Source organism: Hypanus sabinus, chromosome 9 (genome assembly GCF_030144855.1).
Source record: "Hypanus sabinus isolate sHypSab1 chromosome 9, sHypSab1.hap1, whole genome shotgun sequence".
NCBI classification, from domain to species: domain Eukaryota; kingdom Metazoa; phylum Chordata; class Chondrichthyes; order Myliobatiformes; family Dasyatidae; genus Hypanus; species Hypanus sabinus.
The window spans coordinates 148,093,065-148,112,566 of NC_082714.1; the positions used below are offsets into that span (position 1 = coordinate 148,093,065).

At 40.8% G+C, this 19,502-nt stretch overlaps 1 protein-coding gene across 2 annotated transcripts in view; it reads left to right on the forward strand.

Annotated features, from left to right (window-relative positions):
- The window catches only part of lama5 (laminin, alpha 5), a 333,519-nt gene that overhangs the window by 133,128 nt on the left and 180,889 nt on the right, over positions 1-19,502 (forward strand). For both annotated transcript variants that reach the window (XM_059980763.1, XM_059980765.1), the window contains exon 7: positions 18,531-18,646. In XM_059980763.1, coding sequence (XP_059836746.1) covers positions 18,531-18,646 — 116 coding nt within the window. The remainder of the gene's footprint in view (positions 1-18,530; positions 18,647-19,502) is intronic.

Sequence of the window (19,502 nt, forward strand, 5' to 3'; positions counted from 1 at the left end):
GCGACTTCATGAAAAGAAAGAAAAGAGAAACTATATAACACCCAGATATAAATACAGGGTTGTAAACAAAAAGAATATATATCAATCAAAATGAAAAAAATATATAAAAAAGCAAAAAATCATTAATAGAAAAAGGATAACCTTTGAAGTTTAAAATAGTGTAATATGCCTTTAAAAAAATTCCATATTCAAATATAAGGAAATGACATTTCAAAAACAAAGACTTATGGGAAGAAGAAACGACATTTTGAAAGGACCATATTACAAAATATAGATGTAAATTCACCAATCTTATTTTTTAAAAAAAGGTTATCAAAATAGAATTAAAAAAGGGTTCAATAACCACTACAATATATATATAAAAAAAGTTCAAAAATTCAAAACATTCGTCCCATTCTCAAATACAGGCAAATAAACGCTTACGGAAAGCAAAGTCTTATGGGAAGAAGAAACGACATCTTAAAAAATAAATCATTATTACAAAGTCTTAACATGTATATCTAATCCAGAGGGAAAAAAATTAATTAAGAAAAAAAACATTATAGTAAAGTTAAAAAAGCATCTGTAAATCATGATAATAATAATAAAAAAAAAACCAGGTCTACAGACCAAAATAAAAAGCTATACCGCAGCTTCATAAGTTAAAGCCTAAACGGAATGGCGTCTTCTCTCCAAAAGTTCTTCCACATAACACATAGTTCAAGTTGTACAAGAAGAGCGATATTCTTCAACGAATTTCTTCGCTTCTTCCGGAGTATTAAAGAAACGCTGACTGTTGTCGCTCAACGTAATTCTGAGATTCGCTGGATATCTTAAAGCTTGTTTAAGTCCAATCGAATGAACCTCCGCCATCACCGGTTTAAAAGCAATTCTCGCCCTCATTACCTTGAATGAATAGTCCTCCACAATACGAAACTTGTTGTCTTTGTGAGAAATCATACCTTTCTGACGAGCTAATCGAATTAAAAGCTCTTTCTCCCGAGGATAAAGAAGACAGACAATCACAGCTCGTGGCTTGTCTTTCGCAGCCGAAAATCTCGGAACTCTGTGGGCACGATCAATAGTAGGTTTAACCCGCAAAGCGTCCTTGCCAAAAATTTCCCACAATAAATTAGAGAAATATTCAGTTAAGTCACCAGACTCGAGATTTTCGAGAAATCCAATAATACACAAATTCTGTCTGCGAGACCGGTTTTCAAGATAGGTGATTTTAAACTTATACTGCTCCACTATTTTAGCGGTCGATCATACCTTCTCCTCCAAAGTTTCGATTGTACGTATTTTTTCACAAATTATCTTGTCAAGAGCCGCAAACTTTTCTTCATGGCGTTCAATAACTGCTGCTTGCGATTGAAGCTTGATATCAAATGATTTAACGACTTCTTCAAGCTCCGATATTTTCGCAGTAAGTTTGTTTTCCAGACTTGCAAGTTTAGTATCCAGAAGATTGGAGATTGCATCGAGAGTTATAGGGTCTTTAGACGATCTCTTAGGTACAGACATTTTAAGTTTGAAAAAATTAAATCCAGTGTTATTTTTAAAAAGAAAAATAAATCATAAATATCAACCCATATGATTAAGTACGAAAAGATTTGATTAAAGGGTGATTATAGCTTAAAAAATGAAGAGCGCCTAAAAGGCAGATGTCTACATCGCCATCTTGAAACCACCCCAAGATGTGTCTATTTTAATGCAAGAAAAGCATCATGATCAAATCGGTTGAGTGTAGAGTGTGGATCAGTACTTTGATCTGTAGGACACTCAAAATGCTGCTGCACAGGTTGACTTCATGGTTAAGAAGGCATACAGTGCATTGGCCTTCATCAACCGTGGGATTGAGTTCAAGAGAGCCGAGAGGTAATGTTACAGCTATATAGGACCCTCGTCAGACCCCAGTTGGAGCACTGTGCTCAGTTCTGGTCACCTCACTAGAGGAAGGATGTGGAAACTATAGAAAGGGTGCTGAAGAGATTTACAAGGATGTCGCCTGGATTGGGGAGCATGCCTTGTGAGAATAGGTTGAGTGAACTCGGCCTTTTCTCGTTGGAGCGACAGAGGATGAGAGGTGACCTGATAGAGATGTATAAGATGATGAGAGGCATTGATCATGTGGCTAGTCAGAGGCTTTTTCCCAGGGCTGAAATGGCTAACACCAGAGGGCACAGTTTTAAGGCGCTTGGAAGCAGGTACAGAGGAGATGTTAGGGGTAAGTATTTTAACGCAAAAAATGGTTAGTGCGTGGAACGGGCTGCCAGTGACGGTGGTGGAGGGGGATGCGATAGGGTCTTTTAAAAGTCTTCTGAATAGGTACATGGAACTTAGAAAAACAGAGGGCTATGGGTAACCCTAGGTAATTTATAAAGTAAGTACATATTCAGCCCAGCATTGTGGGTTGTAAGGCCTGTATTGTGCTGTAGGTTTTCTGTGTTTCTATGTTCTATGTTACTATCCTTACAAGATCGCATTTGCACTTTTTTAGCGTGAATGCCAGAGATGAGGGAGATGGAGATATTAGCCAGCCTATTTTATGTTTAAACTGAGACCTTGTTCCACAATGACTGAATCCTTTCAGATTGACACTTATTTCTCAATTAGGCCAAAAGAAAGATTTTAAAGATTGAGTGTAAAGCTGCTTCAATAGCCTGGCCATATATTTACCAAGAAGCCTGTGCTTCCAATTAATTGGTATGAAATTGTCCTGCTGAGTGAGGGTTAATTGTATCATTGATCACTTTATAGTTTTATCCATGAAGATAGATGTGATGTTGGAGTGTAATGAAGGAGCCCTGAAACTTTTGCATAGGAAGATATGCGCATCAGTTTTTCTCAGCCAGTAGCTGCATCACATCTTGTACATCCTAAGGCAAGAAATGGTTAACTTGCTTTTAGGAAGATTATTATTACCAGGGATGGTAGGATGGAGATAAATCTCCACCTGAGGAAGTTGTAAGGTGCTCCTTCCCTCCATTAGCCTGCAGGTCACCCTTGGGCAAGCTGATCAAAGGCGAATCTGTTCAGGATTGTTTTTCTCCAGACCAGCTGAATGATTAGCCTTTCATGTTTGATTTAGTAACAAATAAAGGTGCTTATCAGCACTCTTTGAAAGGCATGTAAACTTTGCACCTTAAAGGAATCATCCTGCTTGGTGGGGAGGGAAATGTAAGATTAGAAAGACCAGCCTCTGTTCTTTTGCACTCTACAGGGTCACACCTACCTCAATGATTAAACAATCTTTGGTGGCGGGTTGGAGATATGTCTACCAAGGGAAGTATAAGACTCTCCTCCCCCCTGCTAGCCCGAAGGTCACCTTGGGCGAGGTGTAGCACCTTCTTAGCCCTCCCCTCCACTCCCCCCACCGATCATGCTCACTTGAAGCAATATATGGTCATATGAGTGGTGATGTATATCGTATCTCCTGGTCACGTGACCACTGGCACCAGGCAGACAATCTCTGAAGAGTATCGATAATGGCTGGGGTCACCCGTCTTGTAAAGACACTGCCCAGGAGAAGGCAATGGCAATCAACTTGTTTCAAAAAATTTGCCAAGAACAATCATGGTCATGGAAAGACAACAATCCCCCATTTCATATAACATGGCACATAACAGATGAATGATTATACCAGACAGTGCTAAGATGATGATTCCCATATATGTCAATGTCAATGCTGTTCTGGGTTAATAAGTGTAAAATCCTGGTGGAATATCAATGTTCTCTCCATCCCTGCTAATAGTATTTGCGTTCATTGCTTAAGCAAAAAAAAGAAACCTGTAGAAAACTTTGTTTAGAATTCATTGTAACAAACTTTGCTTTTACAAAGTAACTAGATGAAATCTGTCCTGCCGAAGGGCTTTGGCCTAAATCATCGACTGTACTTTTTTCCATAGATGCTGCCTGGCCTGCTGAGTTCCTCTGGCATTTGTTGCTTTGGATCTCCAGCATTGGCAGATTTTCTCTTGTTTGTTAATGAAATTCTCTTTTTTTCAATTTGATGGGCTTTGTGGCCTAATTATGTCCCTTTTCATATGGTCTAATTTTACCAAGCTTCTCCCCCTGTTAGTAACTTGTATGTCATGCAAAGTTGTCGAAGTAAAAGAGTAAATAGAATTAGTTTCTTGAGCAAACAATCGTGTGGATTTTTAATTTATTTTTTTGCACTGCTTTCAGGCAGTTTGATGTTTAGCCATCCTGTTTCTTTGGGAAGGTGGGAACATCTGCTGTCTGGTTAATATCCCCAGATGCTGTCGAGACTGAGGTTTGGAGACAATCCGTGGAAACAATGTGGAAAAAGGACCTCTCACTTCCCTGGAGTCACAAATGAAAGCCAGAATGTTGTTTTGTAGTAGAGTCAGTTCTGGAATTTGCAGTGGCTGTTTCCTATCTAAGCTTGTAGCATTCTGGTTGAATGTCCTGACAATGGACTTCAATGGTATTAGCTCTGTGCTTTCTACAGTAAATAGGTAATTAATAGCAAGTAGTAATTGGAGATGAGTGGAGGACTGAGGCATGTAATATAAAATTACTGTAGTGGCTTTTAAGAGCTACATTTTGTAAAATGAATTGGAAGATGGTAAGAGAAAATGCAGCTGGAATTTAATTGTTGGAACACTGGAGGACAGCTGTTCAATTCACTGTCTGTCAGAGTTCATCCCATGGACAGTTAGAGGATATGAGTGCTCCCTGGAGACTAGCTGAGGTGAACAGAGAACCCATGGTTCATTTGAGGTATGAATCATCACGCCTGGGGCTCCAGAGACCATTGATAATGTGGTATGACAGTCGTGGTTCCACTTATGTAAGACTGCACATTGCACCAGTGAGTCCAAATATGTATCGGAGTCAGAATTAGGTTCATTATCACCAGTATGTGTCATGGCATTCATTCACTTAGAAGCAGCAGTTGAATGCAATACATGATAATATAGAAAAAAATATGTAAATCAATTACAGTAAGTATATATGTGCATATTAAATAGTTAATATATACCGAACACTGCTCCTTGAAGATGACTTGGATACTACGGAGGCTAGTAACCAAGATGCCAACATTTAAGAGCATTTATAAGTATCTGAAGGAAAGAACGGTATATGACATCTGCATCTGTGGCAGGATAGACAACTACAATAAAGGTTTCACCCCTGCAGCTGTGAGAGGAATGGGCAACTATCATACAGATTTTACCCCACCATTTCCTTCTGGTTCATCCTGACTGAGCAGATCAGATTTCTTGTCCTTTCTCTGTAGAGATCTTCACTGGTCTTTGTATGAATTCCGGCAGATTAACTTTAGAATTCATTCATTTGTCAGTATTGTGGGATCATCCATCAGTGGGAATGACACCATTTCTGTGCACCAATGCCCCCAAAGTAATGTAAGGGAACTTAAATAATGAACATGTTGTTATAAAGAGAAATTTGGAGAAAGCAAAGCAAACAAATGTTAAGACCTTTTCCGGATTCCAGGGATTTCCCAGTCAGTGACCTGAATATGATATGATCTGCACAAGGGCAAGATGTATTAACTGTTATGGTCAACAGTGCTTCCCATTCCCAGTCAGTACCAGCCTGAGCATTTAATATATCATCAGTACAGTGGCCAGCAATAATTGAAGGCTACTTTAACTTTGAAGAGCAATAAGAAATGAATGAAATTACAAAGTGAGTGAAACTAAATTCCAGGAGGTTAACCAAGGTTCAAAGTAAATTTATTATCAAAGTGTCTTCTAGATGTCAGGGGCAAGTTTTTTAATCAGAGAGTGGTGAGTGTGTGGAATGGGCTGCCGGCAATGGTGGTGAAGGTGGCTACGATAGGGTCTTTTAAGAGACTTTTGTATAGGTACATGGAGCTTAGAAAAATAGAGGGCTCTGGGTAAGCCTAGTAATTTCTAAGGTAGGGACATGTTCGGCACAACTTTGTGGGCCTAAGGGCCTGTATTGTGCTGTAGGGTTTCTATGTTTCTATTACATACATGTCACCATATACAACCCTGAGTTTCATTTCCTTGCAGGTGTACTCAATAAATCCATACCAGAATAATAATCATAATAGAATCAATGGAAGACCATTTGTCTTTTGTTTAATCAGAGTGCAAAAGACAGCAAACTGTGCAAATACAAAAAAAAAATAAGTAAATGAGCAATAAATAGCGAGAACACAGGATGAAGAGTCCTTGAAAGTGAGTCCATAGGTTGTGGGAACATTTCAATGTTGGGGTGAGTGAAGTTATCCTTTGATTCAAGAGCCTGATGGTTGAGGGATATTAACTGTTCCTGAACCTGAGGCTTCTGTAAATTCTTCCTGATGGTAACAGTGAGAAGAGAGTTTATCCTGGGTGGTGTAGGGGGCGAGGATGGTCCAGATTCTACATCGAATATGCTATAATCTGTAGGCCATCAGTTTTACTGCGACAGTACCTACTTCTGTTACTGCGAACAGTGAGGAGGTACAGAAATTGGTGACCTACACCTGATGATTCAGAAACGGTTTCTCTCCCTCTACCATCAGATTGCTGAACAGTTTATGAATCTGTGACACTACCTAATTGTTCCTTGTCGTAGTGTTCATTTATTTTTGAAATTCATACTAATGTTGTGGTACTGTGCTTATGCCACAAAACAACAGATTTCACATCATTTACGTCAGCGATAATAAATCTGATTCTAATTCTATTCTCAGAGCATTGTTGCAACTTTGATATAATATGGTTGGCCTGATCTACTTAGTGTATGGTAAAATCAGAACAGATCAGATTCATTTATTTCGCTCATGTACATCGAAAAATGCAGTAAAATACATTGTTTGTGTTAATAACTAATGCAATGTATTGATACATTTTGTATTTGACGTTTGTGATCAATACGATGTATTGATCAGGATTGGTGCTGGGGGCAGATCACAATTGTTGTTGTACGTCTGATGAACGTAAACATTGATGAATCCTATATGTTTGAGTCTACTCAACATAGAATAATTACCCATGAAGATTGAGTGAGTGAGGTCTTTGTTGGTCAGGGTTGTCCATGGATATTGTATCCTAGCTGTTTAGATATGCAAGCCTGGGCAGTACAATAGGGAGAGCAAGCTGTTGCTCATGTAGCAAGCTCCCCCTCTCCTTGCATCCAAAGAAACAGCAGAGACCGATACAGTTTGGCACCAGCAGCGTTGTAGGAGTTGCCAGTCAGCATGAACTCATTGCAGGAATGCTTTAGGGTCTCCAGCTCCAGATTTTTCCCCTGGGGTTTACTTCCAAAGCTTTGCCCATGAGTGGGTACAGCCACAAGACAGCAGAGTGCTTGAGATCAGAGTTTTCCTTCTCCCAGATGAGCTGCCAACCAAGGCTGACAAGCCTCGTCTGCCCGAAGTGTCTAGTTTTAAGGAGCAAGTTTTCACACCCCTCTCTTGTCTGTGGAAACAGTTCTGCCAGGCTTAATAGGTAAGTGTCACATGAAGGCCAGAAGTTGGCTGGCCAGAGGTTGTCAGAGGCTATTTGAAGCACACCATTGGGCGCATTTAATAGGTTGTGGAGCTTGTCCCTATTACCAACCCTGGCTATATCAACCTTAAGGAACCCAAGAATAGTATAATGAATAACTTATGGCCTTTATTATTAATGACTGTTGCATTGACAATTGATAAGCACGGATATTTGCTGTGAGCAGCTGTCGTTGATCAATTTCATGCTGTCAGTGCTTCAGATTCTACATCAAAATGTTGATTTGACTGGAGGTTAGTCAGATAATTGCTCAGAATGATGTTTAGATTTGTCGGATGGTACTTCTGTAAAATTGGCTTTAGTTTAGTTCTTCCCCGAAATTCTGAAGTGCCGGCGTGGACAGCACTGACAGGATTTGGCCTTCTATGAAAGTTAGTTACAGGGGCGATGGACAAATGTGGGTCAATGTGGAATCACATGGATTTCTCCTGGTTCAGGACATTACTTCATTAAGCGTGTATACAATCTGTTATGTGCTGTGTCATTTGACATAGGCGATCACGGTCTTTCCGTGACCATGATTGTTCTTGGCAAATTTTCCACAGAGACAGGTTACTCCAGCCATTGTCAAATCTCTTCAGAGATTGTCTGCCTGGCGTCAGTGGTCACGTAACCAGGTCTTGTGATCTGCATCAGCTGCTCATGCGACCATTATGTGAGCTTGGTCAGCAGGGAGAGGGGGCGAAGCAGGTGCTACACCTTTCCCAGACCAGTGGAGTGAAGGAACGCCTGAATCCTCCTTTGGTAGGGACGTACTGTGTCTCTGCTCCGCCACCCTGTGAGTAGGTATAGGATTGTTTACTCATTGTGTGTGCCTCTCAGAGGTAGGTGTGACCCCAGAGAGCCCAGAAGAACAGCTGCTGCTCTTTCTAATCTTTCACCTCCCTCCCAGACTGAAGCCTCTATGGTGCAGAGTTTACATAGCTTTCAAATACTATTGATAGCACCTTTATTTGTGACCAAATCAAACATGAAAGGCTAACCGTTCAGCTCGTCTGGAGTAAAACTAATCCTAAACAGAGCACTTTTGATTATGAGCAGATGTTTTAAGTATAAACTTAAAGCCCGTGAGGCTTCCTATTGCGTTGCAAATGAAAACATAAAGTGCTCACCTACCACCCAAACGCTGTTTTAGCACATTGCCATCTCTGTGACTATAGACCGGCTTTGCCCTGCCTTCACTGTACGAAGCTAGGAGACCAGCTGTGTGTTCACTTGGATGCTGACTCATTCAATTTATCATCCAGGCATTGCTGCTTATTACTGAATGATCTGAGGAATAAGATGACTCAGTTGGAGCAGAGCCATTTGCTTAACAGGTGTGCAGATAAAAGAGATGAGTGAAGGTTGGCGGAAATTAATCAATGAAAAATTAGGAACAGCACAAGTCAGGCTGGCCCACCTCCGGATCAGCAGATTCTCTTGTGGGTTCCCTGTCTGGAAACTTGCTTCATAACATTTTTCTTCAAATCTTCAATCCACACATTCACCACAGACAATACCAAATTGATAATTGCTTAGAGGCTTAGTGGATTCCAGTTAATTGGGCTAATCAGGAGAGACGCTTATCTGATACAATTCTCAAAGAACAAAAACTAATTGAGAAAATGGCCGCGATTCCCTTTGTTTATTTGGGACACTGCGCCACGTAACTGGGATAGGGGACTACTGCTGAACATTTTCTGACCAGCATCAGTCACGTATACTTGTGTAGCTGTTAAGACACTACACCGTGCTTAGAGGGAATAGTTTTTAAATAGGGTCAGTTGTGTGTGCTTGTGTTACATTATCCATTTGGACCGATAGATGCTGATTCATGTAGCAGTGATTTTTGATCTTTTTTTTTGGACTTCAAAAATTTTCAGGTCCTTGCCAAGGTGCAACAAAAAGATTTGGCACTATAATAACACAGTTTTATAGTACAGTTAGTTTTGGTAGTGGTCTAAATTGTTCCTGTATTTCATTTAATTGTATAATTTGTTTCTCAGTTAAGTGGTAGTTTGTCTTTTTATGTCTTTTTAACTATTTCTATGAAACTTTAGCTAATTGGGGCAGCCGCTTAATTGGACCAAAATTTACTGGTTGCAATGTGTCCCAATTAATTGAAATCCACTGAATTATTTTGTTTCTTATTCGGTCTCGTGTTTGTTAGTCTTTTTGTGTATGGTTTTTCATGGATTCTATTATTCTTCTGTGAATGCCCACAAGGAAGTGAATTCAGGGTAGTATATGGTGACATATATGTACTTTGATAATAAATTTACTTCGAACCGTAGACTAAAAGCCTAAATGAACATGATTTGATTGAAAACTGTTGTAGCAACTGAAGTAACCACAGCTCAGATTCCAAAAGTAAGGTGCAATAGAGGCTGGAAATCTGAACAAAAATGGGAAGTGATGACTATCGTCAGCTCTGACGGTAGCTGAGCTGGTCACCTTTCATTAGAAGGCTGGATATTTTCAGGCAAAGCAAGTTTTGTCTCCCTCAGGATTCTGTGTTCTGATGAAAGGTCGTCATTCTCCCTGCACCAGTGCTGCCTGACCTGCTGAATATTTCGGACATTCCCTGCTTGTTCTCACAATGCAATGACCAATGCAAGCAAACGTTGGCTAGTTGAGTGAGATTTCCTCTTGGCCCATAAAGCTGTAACAGCAAACATTACCAAACAATTTGTGTTATCAAACTATCTTCAAAACTGCCTTCAAAGGCAATGCCGCAAAAGGAGGCATCCATCATTAAGGAGCCCTATCACCCAGACCACAATGGATCTATTTATCTCTGTCTCACTCTTTGTCTCTTATTTACTTACTTATCTATTAATTTAGTGATACTGTGCGAAATGGCCCTTCGAGCCACGCCAGCACAGCAACCCCCAACGAAGCCAATTAAACCTAACTAATCATGGGACAGTTTGCAACGAGCAGTTAGCCTACTTGGTACGTGGAAACCCACACATTCCATGGGGAGGATGCAGAGACAGAATGGCACTGGAATTGAACTCCAGAATAACATCATGCTGACTGCCATGCTACTGTGCCACCTCTTCTCATTAATACCATCAAAGAGGAGGCGCAGGAGGCTTGCAGACACACACTCAACATTTCAGAAACAGCTACTTCACCTCCTCCACCAGACTTCAGAATGGAGACTGAGCCCATGGAGACTACAAGTGGCCCTCGTTTTTCGAACATTCGCTTTATGGCAGCTCGTTGTTACGAAAGACTTGCATTAGTACCTGTTTTCGCTAACCAAAGAGGATTTTGGCTTTTACGAAAAAAAAGGCACCTGCTTTATACATGTGTTTACCCTGAGAAAGAGTACCATAACCGTGAATCCTTGTGCGGGCAGTTGTGTGTGTATGCGTGTACGTGCGTAGGTGTGTACATGCCGATTTTTTTCTCCAAATCGATTTTGGCTCGCTGTCTTCCCCATTCTGATAAGTGAAACTACACTGTACATACAATATTTCTATTTTATATAGGCTGTATATTTATCATATCATTCCTGCTTTTACTATATGTTCATGTTATTTTAGATTTTATGTGTTATTTGGTATGATTTGGTAGGTTATTTTTTGGTCTGGGAACGCTCAAAAATTTTCCCCATATAAATCAATGATAATTGCTGCTTCACTTTACGATGTTTTGGCTTACAAATGATTTCATAGGAATGCTCTACCTTCGGATAGCAGGGGAAGCCTGTACCTCAGTATATATTTTTTTCTTCTCTTTTTGCACTACTTCTTTAATTTAATTTTCATTTTTATATATAATTTTTGTAATTTATTGTCTTTATTATTATGTATTGCAATGTACTGCCACCGCATGACAACAAATTTCACAACGTAGGCCAGTGATATTAAACCTGATTTTGAAAGCACCTCCCCCAAATTGATCAAAACCGGACACATTTGGGGATGGGGGAGGGGAAGCATCGTTTGGGCTTGGAGTGGGGATTCTGGTTGTGTTTGAGGGAGGTGAGGGAAGCAGAGTGCAGGCCTGGAATAAATGTGATATTTAGAGAAATTGAGGCGTGAGATATCACAAACCACCCCATCTCTTGTTTAACTGCATAACGTGATTAATAAAACTATATTGGTTTATTCTCAATGGGTTTCAATAGGTGCATGTAATGTCAGAGAAATGTATACAATATACATGCTGAAATTCTGTAGTTAAGTATTTCATTAATAGTTACTTTTCAAGATTTTAAACTTTTTCAATGTGCTAAGTTATCTAAATACTATGAAAAAAGTTTAACCAGTTTATATTTAATAATAGCATAAGACCATAAGACATATGGCCAGAATTAGGCCTCTCAGCCCTTTGACTACACTGTTATTCAATCACGGCTAGAAAATTTTCCCTCTTAACCCCATTCTCCTGTCTTCTCCCTGTAACCTTTGACACATAAACTAAATAGTGGAAATACACTATGAAAGCATTTTGTCTGTATGATTCCTTTAACAGTAAGTTTTCACCTAGAACCTCTCTTGTTAGATTTCCACTTGTTCATCAATAAAGTGGGTGGCGAATGTTACCTGACATGTATACAATATTCAAGCTCGGACACTATCAGCTCCCTTGAGGAACAGCATAGATTAGTTGGGATATCTATTTTTCATTAGTTATAATCTTACCAATTTGCTTGGAAGGATGTGGAGGCTCCTGGGGTGGTAGGTAAGGCCAAGAGGAATTTTATCCTGGTTAAGGCAATGGGAATGTGGGGTGAGCATGGATCTCTGGGAATGCAGGAGATGTAAAAGAATGCAAGAGTGGAGGAAAGGAAACTGTGTTCTGAGGCTTTCAATTACCATGCTATTATAACTTGTTTCAGCACAATCTTTGTTGGTGCTTTTGCATGCCTTACACTGTGTATCCTTTACAAAACTTACCCAGCATTGTAATGTATATCCTATCCAATGGATGGCCAAGCAACTTAGCAAAATAGTAAGTACGTGGAAACTCAGATGCAAGGGGCAATGGAACTAACCTAAATTAATAGCTTAATTAAGACTTTTGCTTCCTCCCTCTCTACTTTGTTCAGAGCGATATGCCCATTTGTTCTCCATTTCTCAGCGCTGTAGAGTTTCTAACTGCTGCAAACTCAATCCCTACCATGAACCAGGGGAATTTAGTTTTTGGGACTAACGGGGATGGTAGCTGCAGTAGTGTAGCAGTTGGCATAATGATTTACACTACCAGCAACTGGAGTTCAACACCCACCACTGTCTGTAAGGAGTGTGTCTATTCTCTCTCTGACCACGTGGGTTTCCTCCAGGTGCTCTAGTTTACTCCACACACCCATTCCAAAAGGTGTACAGTCGGCCCTCCTTATCTGCGAGTTCCGCATCCGCGAATTCAACCAACCGTGAATTGAGAAAACCCAGAAGTGCTCTTTCAGCACTTCTTGTTCCAGCATGTACAGACATTTTTTCATCATTATACCCTAAACAATGCAGTATAACAACTATTTAACATAGTATTTATATTGTATTAGATATTATAAGTAATCTAAAGATGATTTAAAGTATACGGGAGGATATGCGTGGGTATTCGTGGATCAGGATGGAAAAAAATCGGAAGGTCCCTTACTAAGTAAGTCGGAACAGCTACATCCGGTATTATTTAACATCAGTTAGTCAAACGTTTGTCTTAGTACATAGTATATATTTTACCTTTCTATGCATATAAAACACTTAAGTACGTATGTTTCAGCATCGGGCTCAGGAATGGAAGTTCCTGAGTTTGATCCAGTGACAGATCGCTATCGAGTGCGTTCTCCATTCGTGCCGGGTTGATGTGGAGGATCAAAAATTCAAACCCCCAAACACAATAATAAAACCACTGAGTTGTTTGGTAATAATTGTAGCTTTCATCGGGGCAGGGCCTTTCTCACTTTATCCTTTAAAATTGTTCTGATCTTTGACCGACTTAGCCTAACGATTTTACAATGGCTGATGGCGTTTCACCTCTTTCCGATCGCTTTGTTATTTCCACTTTGTTTTCAATTGTGATCGTGATTATTTCTGTGAACAGAAACACTGTGGATTCAGAGCCCTGACGCCGGGTCATAATGTCCACCGCACTGAGATAGGTTAAATAAGGTCCGGGATTCCGTTGGGTCCTAAGGTCCACTGCATTGAGACAGGTTAAATAAGGGACTTGAGCATCTGTGTATTTTGGTATCCGCGAGGGGTCCCAGAACCAATCCCTCGCGGATAATGAGGGCCGACTGTATTGGTAGTAAGCTATGGGCGTGCTTTGTTGGCACCGGAAGCACCTGGGCTGCCATCAGCACATCCTCGGACTGTGTTGGTTGTTGAGCAAATGATCCATGCTCATCAGCCAACACAGTCAGGGGATGTGTGTTTTGATTTTTCAATGTGAGGTGAGGGCCTCCGTCGGTCAGCGTTGCATCCTAGCCGTCTGGATGTGCGCGCCTGGGCAGTACAATATGGAGAGCAAGCTATTGCCCATGTAGCAAGCTCCCCTTCTCCACGCATCTGATGAACCCAAAGAACCGGCACCAGTTTGGCACCAGCGGTGTTGCAGGAGTTACCAGTCTGTGTTGAATTCAGCGTAGGACTGCCTTAGGAGCTCCAGATTTTTCCCTCGGGGTTTACTCCCGAAGCCTTCCCCATGAGTAGGCTTAGCCGCAAAGCAGCGGAGGTTTGAGATCAGAGTTTTCCTTCTAGTTGAGCTGCCAACCGCAGCTGATGAGCCCCATCTGCCCGAAGTGACTAGTTTTAAGGCACCAGTGACCCATCTTTGCTCCCTCCTCCTATCAGTAAAATCAGTTCCACCGGGCTTAGTAGCAAAGCCACAGGTGAAGGCCAGGAGCTGGACTTGGTTGTCAGAGGCTATTCGAGGCACGCGTCATTGGGAGCATTTAATAGGCAGTGAGAGCTTGCCCCCATTACTCCCCCTGGCCGCAACAATCTTAGGGAACCAATGTTTCAGTGCACGTATGACAAATAAAGCTAATTTTAATTTTATATTTAAGCATTAAACGTGGGCAAAGTATCTGTACATTCACAGTGAAAAGCAGCAGTGCTGTCATCTGATCTGTTTAATTTCATCCCAATTTAGCATACTGCCTGGTTAGTTTTAAGGAACTGATGCCAGCGAAAATCTCCGAAAATGGCATTGACTATGTATTTTCAGTTAATTCCACTGTAGTTCCTTGTCTTCCAAACATGTAAATTAGAATCAAAGAAGGTCCCACGGGTCCTCAAGTCTGCTGTCTAATGAGATCATGGTAGAATAGTTCCAATCTTACCACGAGAGGTTCTACAGATTCTGGAAATCCATAATAGATACAAAATATTGGAAGAACAGCGTCAATAGAGAGGAACAAACAACCAATGTTTCGGGCCAAGACCCTTCATCAGGACTGGAAAGGAAGGGGGAACAAGCCAAAATAAGAAGGTAGGGTAGGGGAGCGGGAGGGAGGAGTACAAGTTAAAGGTGAAGTCAGGTGAGGGGCAAGATGGGTAGGGGAGGGGGAATGAAGTGAGAAGCTGGAAGGTGATAAGTGGGAAAAGAAAAGGCCTGACAAGGTAGGAATCTGATAGGAGAGAGTTGACCATGGGAGAAAGGGAAGGAGAGGTAATAGGCAGATGAGGAGAAGGGAAGAGGCAAATGGGGAGCCAGACTGGGGAATATGAGGTGTTGCCCTTTAAAGCTGAGGGTGACCTCGTGGCAGTAGTAGAGGCCATGGACCAATATGTCGGAATGGGGTTTAGAATTAAGTTCCTTTCCATAGAGGTGCCTGACCTCTTGAGTTCCTCTAGCATTTTGTATGTATTATTCTGCATTCCAGCTGCCCAAGGTAATGTTATACTCCTCTACCAAATATTAATCTATCTCTGCTTTAAAGAATTTTTTTAAACTTGTACAGCTGCTCAGAGGGTTCTGAGTATTTATTTCCCTCAGAGAAAAAGTACCTCAGCCTTCACTTTATGACTATAATACATAGTTTTAGATTCCCCCGCAGAGGAAGTCCTGCCAAAATCCACAAAAATGTGTTAGGACATTGCACAATAATTAGCTACATCTGAAGGATTTAAAGATTTTTAAAAAGGAACAGTTAAATAAGGGCTAGACCTCTTGTATTCAAAGCTATTAACTGAATAAGCTTCCTTTCTAAGATCATGTTTGTACTTGCAAACAGTTTTGGCTTTTTTATGATGTCATGATGTACAATTTCCCTAACAAAACCACTTAAAATAAATTCTCCTCTTAATTCATGTTCGTTTAAACAGTGCCATAAGGGGGTAAAAAAGCAGGATGTTTGGCATTAAGGAGAATAGATGAGAGAGGCTGTAGTAATGATGGCACAAGTGAGAGCAGGTCACATGATTTCCACGGACCAATGAGGGCAGTTTGCAACAGACTGAGTCTGTCAAAGTCTGTAGGCCTGTCAAATCATCAATAACTCAACAGTGACTTGCAGACAAATGTAGCTTTGTAGGAGCCATAATTCCCAAATGGACAGATTTCTGAATTCTGACCGCATCAAAATACAAGATGAAGTTGTAACGTCATTTGGATTTCTGTAAAAATACCACTCCACTTAATAGTTCTCAAGCCAGGAGTTTTGAAACTTTGGAGCCTCTGTTAAATTCAGTGTGCACTTTCTGCTGGGATTTGGATTCCTCCTGGAAATATTGAAAGGTTAAGCACTTTGGAAGGTACCAGATCAAACTGAGCTAAATGATGCTTTTGTGTGTGGGTAAGTGATTCCATGAGAAACAGGACCGGGGGAGGACATCAGGCCTGTCGAGCCTGCAAAGCCATTCAACAAAATCATGGCTGATGTGTCCCTGCACATAGCTGCTCCTTACCTGCCCTTTTCCCATTATCCTTAATTCTACTGCTGTGCAAAATATGTCAGTATTGTAAGTATATTTATTGAGGTAGTCGCTACTGCTTCCCTGGGCAGAGAATTCCACAGGTTAAAGCAGTTTCTCCTCATCGCCAACCTAAATCTGTTTTTGGATACTGCGGCTATGTTCCTCAGTTCTTGCATCACTCACCAATGTAAGCCACTTTCCTGCCTCTATCTTAACTATCCCTTTCATAATTTTAAATGTATTTTTTAAGATTCCCTCTCATTCTTCTGAATTCCAGCATTTAGTCCCAGGCAGCTCATAGGCTAACCTCCTTATGAGTGTAAGTGCAATTAGGAAGGAAGTTCGGCAGTGCCTCTATGACATCTATTACTTTGGCATGACATCTGTTACCTCTATAGATGTGTGGTGGAGAGTATATTGACTGGTTGCATCACAGCCTGGTATGGAAATGCCAATGCCCTCGAACGGAAAATCCTACAGAGAGTGGTGGCTATGGTTCTGTCCATCACAGGTAATGCCCCTCCCCCCCCCCACCATTGATCACAACTACACAGAACGCTGTCGCAAGAAAGCAGCATCCATCATGGGTATCCCCACCACCTAGGTCATGTCCTGTTCTTGCTGCTGCCATCAGGCAGAAGGTACAGGAGCATCAGGACTCATTCCAGGCACCAGAGCAGTTATTACCCCTCAGTCCGTGGGGCTAGCTTCACTTGCCCCAGCACTGAACTGTTCCCACAGTCTATGGGCTCACCTTCAAGGACTCTTATCCTGTGTTCTCAATATTCATTACTTATTTTTTTTTTCTCGTTTTTAATTTCCACAGTTTGTAGTATTTTGCACATTGAATTGAATTGACTTTATTTCTTACTTCCTTCACACGCGAAGAGTAAAAACCTTTACATCTCTGTCTAAATGTGCAATTTATAGTAATTAGTAATAGGTAGTATGCACAACAGGACAGTCAATATAACATAGAAATACAATTGTATCAACGTGAATTAATCAGTCTGATGGCCTGGTGGGAGAAGCTGTCCCGGAGCCTGTTGGTCCGGGCTTTTATGCTGTGGTACTGTTTGTTTGTCCACCCTGTTCGGTCCAGTCTTTCGTTGATTCTGTTAAGGTTCTTGGATTTACTGAGCATGCCTGCAATAAATCTTATCTCAGGGTTGTATATGGTATATGTACTTTGACAATAATTTTACTTTGAACTTTGAACTTAGCCACCAATGACCATCCTATCAATTAAACCACTAGTTTGCAGAGATATCTTCAGCTGGCTCCAGATTCCACAGTTCACTGACCATTTTTCATTGATGTTGTCACAACTGTTGAATTTGAATGTTACTAAAGAGGATTGTGTGGATTACATTTCACCTGTTCCAAATGACTCTCTTTGAAGACAGATCATTCTTTAATGTGACAGAGTGTCCCTGACAAGGCCAGCATTTATTGACCATCCCTAAATCCCCTTGAGCTGCTAGACCAATTTACAGAACAGTGAAAAGTCAGCCATATTGGTTCAGGAATGGCATATTAATGATACTCCAGCAGTTTCATGACACGGTACCAGTCTCTTATCACCAGATTTTGTTTAACTAACACAAAGAATATAATTTCCTGGAGGAAATCAGCAGGTCAGGCACCAGGAATAAACAGACGTTTTGGGCCAAAACCGTTTGTCAGGACTGATGAAGGGCATCGTCCCAAAATGTTGACTGCTTATTCCCCTCCATAGATGCTGCCTCCAGCGTTTAGTGTGTGCTGCTCTGGATTTTCAGCATCTGCAGAATCTGTCATGTTTATTTAATTTCCTGCGTTGCTGTAGTTCGATCATGTTGTAGGCTTCTGTCCAAGTTCACATCATCTCCGTGCCAGACTTTCTAAATCTTTCAGATTGTGCTACCTTCTTTCGTTTAGACATTGAACTGTGATGTGTCTGTCTTTTGTGTGATAGAAATGCCTTAGCAAAGAGTGGGCGGTTTAATCATGATCACAACATTCATCCATTGTAAAGTACTTTGGGTTATTTCCAAGCATGCAATAAATGTTATCTTAATTTAGCTTCTTTAGTTCTAACCTTTGATTTTGTGTTGTTGGTGCGCTGCACTTATGATAGTTAAAAATAATAGAAATTTAGCGTGCAAGTAACTCCTAGTCATTTCTGTTTTCTTCAAAGACTTCAGTGTGATTGTCAACACAACACTTGTGGAGTGGCATGTGATCAGTGTTGCTCTGGATACAATCAGCTGCCTTGGAAACCTGCTACAATAGACAGTGCAAATGAATGTGAACGTATGTATTTTCATGAAACTTTGGCATCCTAAGAAATTATATTTATAATTATATTGATATATTGATATATTATATTGATATATATTTATATATATGTTGATTATTGCATCCTAGAAACAAAAACCTCAGGCCATCTAAAAATTTCTTTCCCCAGGCAGTGAATGTGATCAACCATTTTAACTTGCTGCTCCCCCCAACCCCCTTTGTCACCACACTAAACATATTAAACACTTTTATAATGCTGGTTACATTTTAAATACATGCTGGTGGTATTTATGTGTTTGTGTGTATTTTAGTCTGTATCTGTACTTTAACATCTAACTTTATCTTTATATAATTCTTTATTCCTTATAGTTGTTGACCAACACACCACATCAATTTGATAATCAATATAAATGCACAGTACAGATATTTAGCTGGGGTGCCTAAGACTTTTGCACAGTACTGTAGTAATTTTAGGTATTACACTGTACTGCTGCCAAAAGAAATACTAATTTCATGACAGATGTGAGTGATGATAAAACTGATTCTTATATGGGTGTCTATTGTGGACTGAGGGGGCAGGGAGAGGGGAATCATGGGAAGGGAAAAGGGGAGAGAGCAGGAAACAGCAGAGAAACATTCTGTAATGATCAACAAATCAGTTGTTTGGAATGAAATGGCATTGCATGGTGCTTCAGGGCCGAGTGTGTCTGCACCCACACTACCCGCCCCCCCCCCCCCCATCCCTGGCACTCCTTTTTTCTGCCACCTGTCCCACACCCCTCCTGCTGTGCTCCACCCTCCCCGTTCTCAACATCCTTTGCTCCCATCGGATGTACAAACTCACACTCCACGTTGCCACACACGGTACTGT